Consider the following 12,643-nt stretch of genomic DNA (forward strand, 5'->3'; position numbering starts at 1 on the left):
TGTGAACCGTGGGGAAGCTAATCTTATCAGCAGGGTGGCAGATATTCAGCTCATTAATGATCTAGGCCAATACCTCGGGGTTACTTTGTTACACAGACCACCGACCCAGGCTACCTATGAGTTCATTCTTGAGAGGATGCAGAAGCGCTTATCTGCATGGAAAGCTTCTACCCTTAGCCTTGCGGGTAGAGTGACACTTGCTAAATTGGTGGTGGCGGCTTTACCATTCTATTGCATGCAAACAATGTTGATTCCCAAGGGTGTTTGTGACAAACTGGACCAGTTACAAAGGAACTTTGTTTGGGGATCTGAAAATGGGGTTTTGAGGGTTAGCCAAGTGAATTTGGAGACTATCCGTAGCCTAAAAAACCAAGGCAGCCTCGGATTCCGTCGTACTGCGGATTTCAACGAAGCTCTGATCATGAAAGTGAGGTGGGGCTTAATTCACCAGCCTAACTCACTTTGGGTTCGAGCACTGCGTGGGAAGTATGGTTATGGAAATGGCGTGGTTCCGGTCGTTAGAAAATGTAGCAGAGAGTCTCTTATTTGGCGTGGAGCTCGTTCCACTTGGGATCATGTCATGGCTGGTAGTTGCTGGAAAGTGGGGGACGGTTCTTCCATTCGGTTTTGGAAAGATCGTTGGACATGACAGGTCATACTTTACTCACCTTGGCCACTCAGCCCATCCCTCAGGCTGAACTTGAGCTCCCTCTATCACAATTTTACGAAGTGGGGAGGGGTTGGATGCTAGACAAATTTTACCACTTGCTCCCTAGTTCCACGGTGCAAGAGATTGTTTCCTTCCATTCGATTCAGCAGAACGGTGGCAGAGATGAGATCGTGTGGTCTGGAACTCCCTCCGGCGCTTTTACCACAAAGTCTGCTTTTGAACTGATTGCAGGTTGTCGTAGTCATCATCATGAGGAGGTTTTGTGGTAAGAAATTTGGCGTATTATAGGGCCCCAGCGTGTTCGTGTTTTTCTTTGGAAGCTTTGCAACCAAGGTATACTAATGAATGCAATCCGTGTGTGAAGCCATATGGGTGTGTGCGATCTGTGTCCACTATTTCATTCTTCTGCAGAAAACTACGCACATCTCTTTCGTGATTGAAACTAGGTCATTCTGGTGTACAACGGTCCTGGACATTGATCTGAATGCATTTTTTAACGCGGATTGGAATACTTGGGTCACTACTAATATCCCGGGTCACATTCGAGGTGGAAGGGGCATTGATTGTCCTCGTTTATTTGCATCCGCTCTCTCTGTGATCTGGAGAATGATGAACGAATAGGTTTTCAACCAAACTCCTCACAGTTTTGCTCGCATTTGGTCCTTGCTGAGGACTCTTGGTTGGGAACAAGTGGCCTCATCCTCCCCCATGGCTGCTACTCTAAACGCTCTGCAGAGCCAACAATGTGGTGTGTTTGACAGCAATCCAACGTGCAGCAGGTTGAGCGGTTGGATCGGACCAAATGTGAACTGGGTTAAAGTTAATGTTGATGGGGCGGTGAGCAATAGCCTTCACGCTAGCTGTGGAGGAGTGTTTCGAGGTCCAGATGGCTTATGGATTAAAGGTTTTAGCCGAAATTTGGGTGCCATGGCTTCAGCTAATGTCTTTATGGCTAAACTTTTGGCGATAAAAACTGCGGTTGAAGCAGCTATGAGCTTGGACTTACCGCGTGTAATTGTTGAAACAGATTCGATGGAGGTTATCAATCTTCTGACTTCTCCAAAAATTGAGAGCCATCACTACGGGCAGGTTGTGGTGAGTATCATTCAGCTCCAGAGTGCTCATGGGGCACTTGTCTTCTAGTACACTTTGAGGGAAACGAACTCCACTGCGGATTATTTAGCCAAGATTGGGCTCAACTTTCAGTATGGAGAACATTGGTATGACTCCCCATTTGAAGAATTCCACACCCTCTTGTTGCATAATGATTGTCCTGATCCTCAGTCCTCGTTTGGTTCTGTTCAGCCTTAGTGCTTGGGGTCTCTAATCTCCTCCTTGTAACAATATATATATATATATATATATATATAACACAATATACTAATTAAATATCAAATTATTATAGATCGATTGTTCATCTTCTTTATTTCATAAAAATAAAATAATTGGTTAAAATGTATTTTAAGTTAAAAATAAAAGAAGAGAATTTAACGAATTTAACCTAACTTTCATCACTCTTGACTGGGTCATCCGAGTCTGGCCGATTTTAGAATCTACTGGTTTTTTCAGATGATTAAAATAGTGTGAAAAATATATTTTCTCTAGTTTGGTTTAGCATAGAAAACATTGAAAGAAAATATTATCTGTGGGGCCTACATAAAAATTTCTAGCCTCCAATATGCCATGTACATATGCCACACTTTCCTATACTTATTCCAAATGACACTTTCCTATACTTTAGTTCACATATATTTAAGGGCAGAACAATAACTATACACAATAATCATTATTTTATTTTACTTTTCTTCTTATTTTCTCTTCATATTTCTATCAATCCAAACAACTAAAATATCTACTTATTTCTCTATATATTATTTTCTTTTCATTATCTTTCTGCTTATTTTCTTACTTCTTATTTTCTTCCCTATCCAAACACACCCTAAATCATTTACTAGACCAATTCCCAGTCGGATCGGCTTGTCCTATTTTCTAAATATTGAGTAAAATATATTCACGCTACAATTTCTGCACCTGAAAGAGAAAGACAATAGAAGAGGAGAAGTGATTGATATAATAAGTGATATGGTAAAAAAATTAAAAACAAAAAGGTAAATGCTACCATACCACAATTGTATCATACCTGAGTGATATGGACCAATAAGAGTTGTTTTGACTGTAAACTTTGACTTCTTTATTTTTCTTTTTAAAAAATAACGAACATTTTAGAGTGATGGTCCAAACATTTTTGTAATTTCTTAAGTGGTAACCCAATTTCATGAAACTGCTTTTTTGTGCGTTTTAGAGTTTTCATATTCAAGAAAAGAGATTAAGCTTCATCTTAACCCAGAAATTCATATTCATCTTCATCTTCTTCATTAGCATCTCCCTCACCAAAATCAAAACCCCACTTCATCTTCCACAATCCAGATTTGGAAAAAAGATCCACAAGCCCTCCCTACCATATCAAATCCTCATTCCCTTAAGAGGATCGATTCAGCTTCAAGGTTCTCCTACTCATCAAGGATCGATTCCCCCAAGGCCAAAAAGGAAAAAATAAAACGAGAAAAGGAGAAGATATACAGTGAAGAGCAAAAGTGAAAAACAGGGGAGAATACGTGCCCAAACAGGGGAACGAATTGCACAACCCCAAGGCTTTAATGTATCCATTCCCTTCATAATATAACATCTTCCACACCATCAAGAAAAAACGTCGTTGGCCACTTACACAACGCACAAACCCCACTTTCAGTTTGTGCAGCATGAACCAAAACAGTGACACCCAGATGATTTCTTCTTCAAAATTTTTGTTTTCTTTTGTGAAATTTGCAGAGTTGTTTGTGTGTTGGGTATTCAACCTTTAAAACCCTAGCGACCCTCTACCAATCCTCTTCCACCTTCTCTAGATCGCACTCAGACGTTGAATCCTCACCACCGCCCAGCGACCTCGTCCCTAAAAGCTCGACCCACGTCCTTTGTAGGTAGAGAGCTTGACCCACTTCCTTCACAGATCGAGATTGGAAAACGATGGAGAGATCTAAGACGGTTCCTCCTCCTCGATCTGGGGTTTGGGTTCTCTGATCTGGGTTGAATCTCCACCATCGCTCAACCCACATCTTTCGCAGATTGAGATTCGAAATCGACTAAGAGATCTAAGACGGTGCCTCCTCCTCTTCCTTCTGGGTTTTGGGGTTTTTGATTCTCTAATCCGATGGTTGTTACAAAGCTTCAAACTTGACAGTGGTGGTGCTCTGGTCTCGATTTTGGGTGTTTTTTATCGTTTTGTTTTTACTGGGTTTCACCAAACAATGCTTGTCATTGTGCATAGCTAGCATGATTTGGTGTTTTGGTTTTCTTGATTTTAAATGTTTTGGGATTTCTTTGGGTTTGCTGAAGTTTGATTTTCTGGAAATTTTTTTGATGAAGATGAAGAACTTTATGAAGGAGGAGGTGAGGAGGAGGAGGGTCATTCTCAATTGATTTATTAACCAAGGACTACTAAGTAAATAATGTAATTTTTAATAACATTTATTTCACAGAAAAAAAGGAGAAAATGCTTAATTAATTATACTTTAGATTTGTTTAATTGGTCCACTTCAGCTCATGTATCATATCCAAACTGAGTAATGATATATACACACCTCATTTTTTAAACACTCCATTTTCACCTCTTTTTATTTCTATCTCTCTCATCTTATCATTTATCACATCTCATATTTTCTCTCTCTTACTTTTTCTTTTCTTCCTATCTATCTCACCATTCCACCTCTCCACCTCAAAAGAGAGGTGTGGATGAAACATTACTCGTATTGTAAGTATTGCAACTCTTCATGCAAATAGCATTTGTTACTATTTACCCCTTTACCGATAGCATGATTGGACAGAGCAAAAGTTATCATAAGCTGATGCTTTCTACCATAAAACCAAACACGCTATAAAGCTATATGCTTGTAGGCGCTTGAGGACAAAACTTGCTCGACTATATATATAGAGTAAAATTATTCATGTTTGCGAAGCATTTGTGCTGTTAGGTATATGCTTGGATTGATGCCAGGGTTTGCCACCATTCATATTGAATTGCTTGAGCCTCCCAAAGAACATGACAAAGATGAGGATCGACTTGCCTTTAGTGCTCCACCTACCAGAAAATCCAACCCATGAATCTCTGCACATAGCATCAGGTTTCAATTGCCTTGCGCAGCTATACCCTGTTGAGAATCCCACGTTCCCATATGCACTGCACATTTTTAATTTCCAGATCAGTGATGTTATAAAGTTTCACAAATTAATTATTTGTAACTTCATCCAAAAATTGATTTTGGAGTTCAAAACAATTATAGAATTTTTTAAAGTTAAAAAACAACATATCAGTTGATCTACACATTTAGTCGGTTACTTGCCTGATGACTTCTAGGGTGATGTTCAGGACATTAAAGTTGAGGGGATCCTCTTTCAAGCTTTCTCTCTCAGTGATGCAAATCAGAATGATGAAAATAACCAAGTAAGAGATTTGAGAGAATACAAGACACTCCACTATGCTTTTTTCTTCTCTCTTGGCATTATTTTCTTGGTCCCTTACAGATAAAAATGTAGTGTATGGTGGAAGGTACCTGTTGGAGAAAGAAATTTCAAATCAAATAATACTCAGAAAAACAGCATTCACAATTTCACAAGATTAATTGAGATATTTGCTGTACTTCTTAAAGATCATTATCAAAAAAGTGTTTTTATTTTTATTTTTTTAAAGCATGAACATAGTGTTTGATATCATAACATAAAAGGTGCATTATTGAAGGAGGAAGATAAAGAAAATTTATGAAATTCCTACTCCTTTTATTTATGTAGGAAGTTGAAATGTACATGTAGTGTATATACCATTCTAACCAACTCAAAGACGTAAAAAGTGTAGACATCACATAGATGCCTCTTTTTTCTCTTTATTTCTCTTCTATCTTAAATCACATAAATCTCTTCTCTCTCTTCTTTTCTTTCTCACTCTATGTTCCGTGCTAGAACATAAAATGGGAAGGTAGTACCCAAAGTGTGAGGAAAGTGATATGAATGCTCAGAGAAAATTTATGAAATTCCTACTGCTTTAATGGAGGAAGTTGAAATGTACATGTAGTGTATATACCATTCTAACCAACTCAAAGACGTAAAAAGTGTATACATCACATAGATGCCTCATTTTTCTCTTTATTTCTCTTCTATCTTAAATCACATAAATCTCTTCTCTCTCTTCTTTTCTTTCTCACTCTATGTTCTGTGCTAGAACATAAAATGGGAAGGTAGTACCCAAAGTGTGAGGAAAGTGATATGAATGCTCAGAGAAAATTTATGAAATTCCTACTGCTTTTATGGAGGAAGTTGAAATGTACATGTAGTGTATATACCATTCTAACCAACTCAAAGACGTAAAAAGTGTATACATCACATAGATGCCTCATTTTTCTCTTTATTTCTCTTCTATCTTAAATCACATAAATCCCTTCTCTCTCTTCTTTTCTTTCTCACTCTATGTTCCGTGCTAGAACATAAAATGGGAAGGTAGTACCCAAAGTGTGATGAAAGTGATATGAATGCTCAGAGAGAGAAACTCTAACCGCTTAGAGAGAGAACATGTAACTGAATTTCAATGTTATTGTTTCTCAAATGAGCTAAAAAGTCTCTTACAATTGGTATTCCCCTCCTATTTATAGAGGTGGAGTTGGGCTTTGGCACCCTAAATCTATCTAAATGGGCCAGTTGGGCCTCAGGAAGGGAGGCCCAAGGTCCTGATGCGTCCCACGCCTAAGGTTGAGTCTCCTGGGCGAGGGATACTGGGGTTTCGCCGAGTCCACTCTATGTGTATTAGATGTCTGTATATAAATTTCTAAGAATCATTTTCCTATGAAAAGAAAACATTGCTGATATTTGAAGAACCCAGAAGCATCACAAAAGAGAGGGGAGTGTGTGTGGGTGGGGCAGGGGAATGATGCAGGGCACATGCCTATAGAATGTAGCAAAGAAAGTGTGGTAAGAGGTTACATACATCATGACAATGAAGAGCACCAATATGGCTGAAGAGACTGTGGAGAGATCAAAAACAGATTCACCAGCATGTCTCGTATTTGTAACTTGAAACAAAGAAGCAACCAATTTCCCATATAGATTTAAACCCTCCATACTTTTGGAGTTCCGCTCCATGGAGCACAACATTATAAATTGCACCATATTGAACCCAAAAACAGTAACAAGCAGGAGCCAGCAATGAAGACCAGAGAGCAAATGGCCATAACCCATCTCTTTCGAATTCTTCAGCAAGTACGAGAATTCCTCTCTTCCGGTACCTTTTTTCAGAAGCTTTATGACAAGCCTCAAACATGGTGGGTAAAGGGTGTTACCCAGAAAGACAAGTGGGAGGAGAAGGATGAGAAGCCCTGAATTCTTCTTGAAAACAACCATGTTTTCATTGGTTGGAACAAAACCACAATTGGCAAAAGTGGAAACTATGGTGAAGAAAGAAAATGTTTGCAATTTGATGCCTTTTTTTTCTAGTACTTGTCTCACACTTGGTATCAACAATATGTACAAAGAGACCAAACCAACACCAACAAAATGAACCACAATAAGGTAACTCAACACAACATGACTCAAACACTTAAGAGAATTATACTTAAGTCTCTCTCTATCGTTGAAGGACTCAACTTGATTGGGTTTATGGTTTTCTGAGTGAGAAACAGAAACTAAACCAAGCTCAATTTGATTGGCCTTAAATGAGGAATCTTGTTTCATTGAAAGAGTGGTGCTATATTTGAACCTTGTAAACACGAGTTGGAGAAAGGAAATAAAAACTTCCCCACCAAGTAACATGAGAAAGGTGAGAATAATGAGCTGCGAATTGGAGAAAACCTCCATTTCTAAGGCTGACATGCTAGACACTGTGGAAGCAGAAACAGAGGTGTAAAACAGATCAAGGTCATTGAGCCTAACAGGGGACCTTGGGTTTGAGACCTTGAGGCCCATGTAACCAAACAGAGAAAGGATCAAGAAATAGCAAAGTTGGACAAAGAAAGGGTTGAATTGAAAGGATAAGAAACGAGCCAAGGATGCATGGAAGTTGAAGTTGTGCAGGAAAGAACTGCAAAAAGGCTCAAGCTTTCTGCCAAAGTAGGCAAAATTTATCATCCTTGGGTGTAATTGAAGAACAGCTTTGGCCTGGATATAAGTCAAGCGGGAAGCCATTGATGAAGAATGAGAAAACAAAATTGTTGTTTGTGCAGTGTGTCCTCTTCCAGTTCCTCACGGTTATAAGCTTCTAATAGGTCATGCAAAAGCATGAGATGGCATGCATGAAATATCATAAGGAAATCTTCCCTGGGAGTGTGTGGCTGGAATCTCTTACCTTGGTGTGATGCGGACACTCAACACCAATAAACTTTGCATGTTCAATGTGAACACATACTCAAGAATTTAATTAGTATACGCTGAATATAAATCATTTCGTAACAATCTAAGTACTTGTTCAAGAAGGGGAAAGTTTACTCTCTTGGCTAGGGACTGGCACGTGAGAATTAACAGTGTTCACCGTGATAGCAACGCGGTTGCGGAACATTTAGCTCAGAGAGGTGCTGCTGCTATGAGTTCGGGGTCTTGTATTCAGAGCCCAGATCATGATGTTGAGTACCTTCTGTTGAAGGACTCTCTTTCTATTCCTTAGTTTTTTGTTTGTTTGTTTTGTAATTTTCCGATGAAGAAAAAAAAAAGGAAAGTTTGCGCAACGCTAAAAGTTGTTGCAATGTGACTCAGGTTACGGGTTCAAATTCTATAAATTGCTTCTTGTGTAAAAATAAGGCAAATAAACTTATAATTATCAGGTGTCAGATATAGCGGAAGCTTTAATGCACCGAGCTTTCATTTCTAAGTTTGTTTGGACAATGCATAGTATAAATAATGATACTATAATGTATGATATTGATAATATTAAGCCTAATAGGATAAACGTTTGGTCAAATACTGTAAAACTTATCTGACATTGGTGGTGGTGTTGGCGATAGAGGTGGTGGTGGTGGCAGCGGAGGGTCGTGGCAGCAGTAGCAGTGGCAGCGGTGGAGTACGATGGTTGTGAGAGTGGCAATAGTTATAGTGGAAAGAGTGGTGGTGGCGGTAGAGGTGGGAAAAAAATGTGGTGATAGCAATAGTGGTGATGGAGGGACCGGTGGTGGTGGTCGCTAAGTAGGGTGGTGATGAGGATGGTGGTGGTGGTAGTAGTCGTGGTGGAGGGTGATGGTGGTGGTGTTGTAGGACGGTGGTGGTTCTGGTGGTGGCGGTGGGAGTAGTGATGGCAGAAGCAACAGCATTGGTAGTGGTGGAAGGTGGTGGTGACAGCAGTTGCGACGGTGGTGGTGACAGTGGTGGAGGGTGGTGCCGATGGTAAATTGAATTTTTCAAGTAATTTATACGTCACAATTTTATCAAGTCTTATCCTACCTCTGTAGAATGGACTAAACAATTCATCATTTTTATGCATAAGAGTAGATTAACGAATAAGTCTATACAATACAATATTAACATTAAATAATAGATAAACTCATAATATATAAGAAAAGCTTATATTATTATGTTTAATATGTTGTACCATACAAGCCTACGTAATTGATGAAGTTATTGGAGGTTGGTTGATTTTAAATATGACAAATTTTAACAGCTTATAATTGAATTTAGATATTTTCATGGAAAATAATTACGTTGACACTTTAAAAACATTTTTACCTTGATGAAATGTGAAGAAAATACGATAAATGAGTGATATAATAAGTAATGTGATAGAAAATGTAAAGAAAAATTAGTGAAAATGAAATCGAAGAAAAACCGAAGTGTGAATGTATCAAAACTCTTAACTCTTAGATAAAAATAAGATAGCAAAAGAAATTAAACAATTATCGAAAAAAGGAAAATGTTACTTACACACCTCAAAAAGAGGTGGAAGAGATTGAATGATGAGAGAGATAAGAAAAAAAGAAAAAGTAAAAAAGAGAAAGAATGAGATGTGATAGATGATAAGAGGAGAGAAATAGAAACAAAAATAAATAAAAATGAAGTGTTTAAAAAATGAAGTGTGTATATATCATTGTTCTCGAAAAAATAAAAATTGAACCACAAGTTTTGGAACAATGATACGCACCCAATGATACGTGTTTCTTTTAATTTCTTCTTTTCTTGGTCAATGGGAGAATGAAAGTGGGGTGGTCCAATATTGCCCCGCATACAATGTGATTGTGGCCGGATGCCACTGAATAATTTGTTGCCTCTTCCACTTTGAGCAAACGTGCACAAGCAACACACAATTGTGGATGTTATGGATGTACCTTTTCTTTATGAGATTAATTTGGTCTGCTGTGAGTGATCACACTACATTCCCCACTACTTCACAGAGATGCTAATTTTAATATATTTTCAATATAAATCTTTTAAACAGTCAATCATCGTGTCACTAAACATATTTGATTCTGCTGTTAAAAAGTATTTGATTCAAATTCTTTTATATATCAGCTGTTCTTGTCAATTATCAATCACCACCAAATTCAATCACACATCTTCAAAAAAATTGAATCAAATATAAAATTGTTGGCGCCAAAGTATTCTAGTAACTTTTTTAAAGGATTTTTTACCTTTTGAAGTCCTTTTTTTTATAAACATCTCGTACCGGTCACCCTTTGAATGACGTCAGATTTGGGATTTAGTCAAAGTTAAGGCTCTTCATCTCTCTTCCAAAGTGTATTGTGTGGAGATCGAATCCGAGAGCTGTTCTCACACACTCTGTCTGCGTTTCCAACTTAGTTGACGTCTTTAAGATTATACTACTTTATAGATCATTTATTTGATGATAATTTGTAATATATTAATTTTTTTAGTACTGATCAATTGAATATTTAAAGAGTTAGTTATACAAATTTAAAAAATAATAACTACTAAAAAAGCTAAGAAATAAATGTTAAAAGGGGTAATTACGATTAATATCTATATTATATAAAAAGAAGGTTTTCTTCTAGAAGACCTATGCCACATATCCCTTCCTAAATGATTCATTTTTCCTCCAAAACAAAAACAACTCATTTCCACTTTTTTTGTCACACTAATTGCTATGTTCAATAATACCTATGACAACATACACACTAAATTAATAATTTTGAAAAAGAGTTTCTAAAAATATAAACTTAAAGAAATTTATTTTGAAACCAGTAACTTCAGTTTTTTTTTTTACACTTAGAAGTAAAAAAAGATAAGAATAAAAAATCAGTATTACTTATGAAAACTATATGGTAAGGATATTAGTTCTTTTTCTAATTAAAGTTTTAATTTTGGTACTCCCACGTTTTTTATTTCATATGATCATCTCGGCAAATTACAAAAAAAAAGAGCATATGATCATCTCTCACCATATTTAATATCCTATACTATTATAAAATTTCATATTTTAGATGTAAAATTTACTTGAAATTATTTTTAAATATATCAAATATTATTTTTAAATATATCAACATATAAATATTATATAATTTAATTTAATTAATTTATAAATATTAAATAATTTATATAAGTAAAGCTTTTCAAATTTAAATTCAAATTAGTTAATTAAGGAATATAAAGAGCAATCAATACCAAATAATTATTACTACATTTATCACTCTTATTCTTACAAAGATATATCTGCATATATTGGTCAAAAGTTTGTTAATGCCCTGTATTCAAGTTCTCTACTTCTACTTTCTAAAAAAAAGTCCTCTACTTCGCATATTTTAATTATTTAGTTAATTTTATAAATACTTTTTTTTTTTTTTGGTTATAAGGAGGGGAAAACCCCGAACAGCAAAACTAGCTAAGAACGAGAACTAGGACTCGGACTAATACCAATATCTCTAATAAGTAGAGTATGGCACTCACCAAACGGACTATTAAAGCTATGGGTTCCATATGGGAGGTCTAGGCCAATTTTAGCAATATAATCCGCAAGGCAGTTAGCTGATCTTGGCGCATGCTGGAAAACTAAGTTACCATGAACCTCTTGCAGTTGGAGAACACTCGATGCTATCTGTGCATATCGATGAGAGGATATATCTTGAGAGCAGAGAAGCTCCACCACTTCCATGGAGTCAGATTCAACTATTACTTGAGGAATCTCCAAAGCTATCACTAGTTCTACAGCCGTTGCCACCGCGAGAAGTTCAGAGAGAAAGACGCTTGAGGATGCCATGATGCCCAGATTACGACTGAAGCCAGTTATCCACCTCCCTGCAGCGTCCCGGAATACACCTCCGCAGCTAGCCACAAGATTAGAACTAACAGCTCCATCCACATTAGCTTTTACCCAACCCGCATCTGGTTTGATCCAGCTCTCCGGACGCTGAAGCTGAGGGGAAACATCAAAAACCTCATGAAATTGCTCATGGGAGGCTATTAAAGATGGGGTGGTCATGGTGGACATGACTTGGTGTTCCATACCCAGCGTTTTGAGGATAACCCAAATACGACTAGGGCTAAATGGGACTTGGTTGAAAACCCATTCATTTCGCATTCTCCAGATCACTGAGAGAGAAGAAGCAAAGAAATGGGGCCAATCAGTTCCTGCGCTTCCCTGAATCTGACCTGTAATGTTCATAGCAAGCCACTCCTCCCAATCCAAGGTGAAGAAAGCCACGCTGTTTCCACCGCGCCAAACTGACCTCCAGTACGCATTAACCATGCTACAATCACGAAACAAATGTAAGTAATCCTCTGACGAACTGCGACAGAGCGGGCAGAGATCAACATCTCCCATGTGTCTTCTTACTCGTGTCGCGTTGGTTAGAATACCACCATTACAAAGTTTCCATGTAAAGACTCTTACTCTCTATGGCCCCTTAATTCTCCATACCGCCTTCCATTTAGCCTCTTCATCCCGGTGAGATTCTGACCCAGTGATAAGCTCAAACGCCGATTTGGTAGTGAACTTACCCG

At 37.6% G+C, this 12,643-nt stretch overlaps 1 protein-coding gene across 1 annotated transcript; it reads right to left on the reverse strand.

Moving 5' to 3' along the window:
• Nucleotides 1-4,244: 4,244 nt before the first annotated feature.
• LOC130739120 (sodium transporter HKT1-like) lies at nt 4,245-8,113 on the reverse strand. Its single transcript, XM_057591348.1, has 3 exons — nt 6,699-8,113; nt 5,068-5,277; nt 4,245-4,904 (listed from the first exon to the last, which is right to left on the reverse strand). Exons 1-3 carry the CDS (start codon nt 7,889-7,891, stop codon nt 4,670-4,672), a joined length of 1,638 nt encoding a protein of 545 aa, XP_057447331.1. The 5' UTR covers nt 7,892-8,113; the 3' UTR covers nt 4,245-4,669.
• Between the last annotated feature and the right edge of the window lie 4,530 nt (nt 8,114-12,643).

Source organism: Lotus japonicus, chromosome 2, assembly GCF_012489685.1.
Source record: "Lotus japonicus ecotype B-129 chromosome 2, LjGifu_v1.2".
NCBI lineage: Eukaryota > Viridiplantae > Streptophyta > Magnoliopsida > Fabales > Fabaceae > Lotus > Lotus japonicus.

Coding starts and splice junctions, on each gene's coding strand:
- LOC130739120 (XM_057591348.1), bottom strand. CDS start 7,891: ATGGCTTCCCGCTTGACTTATATCCAGGCCAAAGCTGTTCTTCAATTA. Junction 5,278..6,698: donor GTGCTCTTCATTGTCATGAT/GTATGTAACCTC, acceptor TTTCTCCAACAG/GTACCTTCCACCATACACTA. Junction 4,905..5,067: donor ATCACCCTAGAAGTCATCAG/GCAAGTAACCGA, acceptor AAAAATGTGCAG/TGCATATGGGAACGTGGGAT.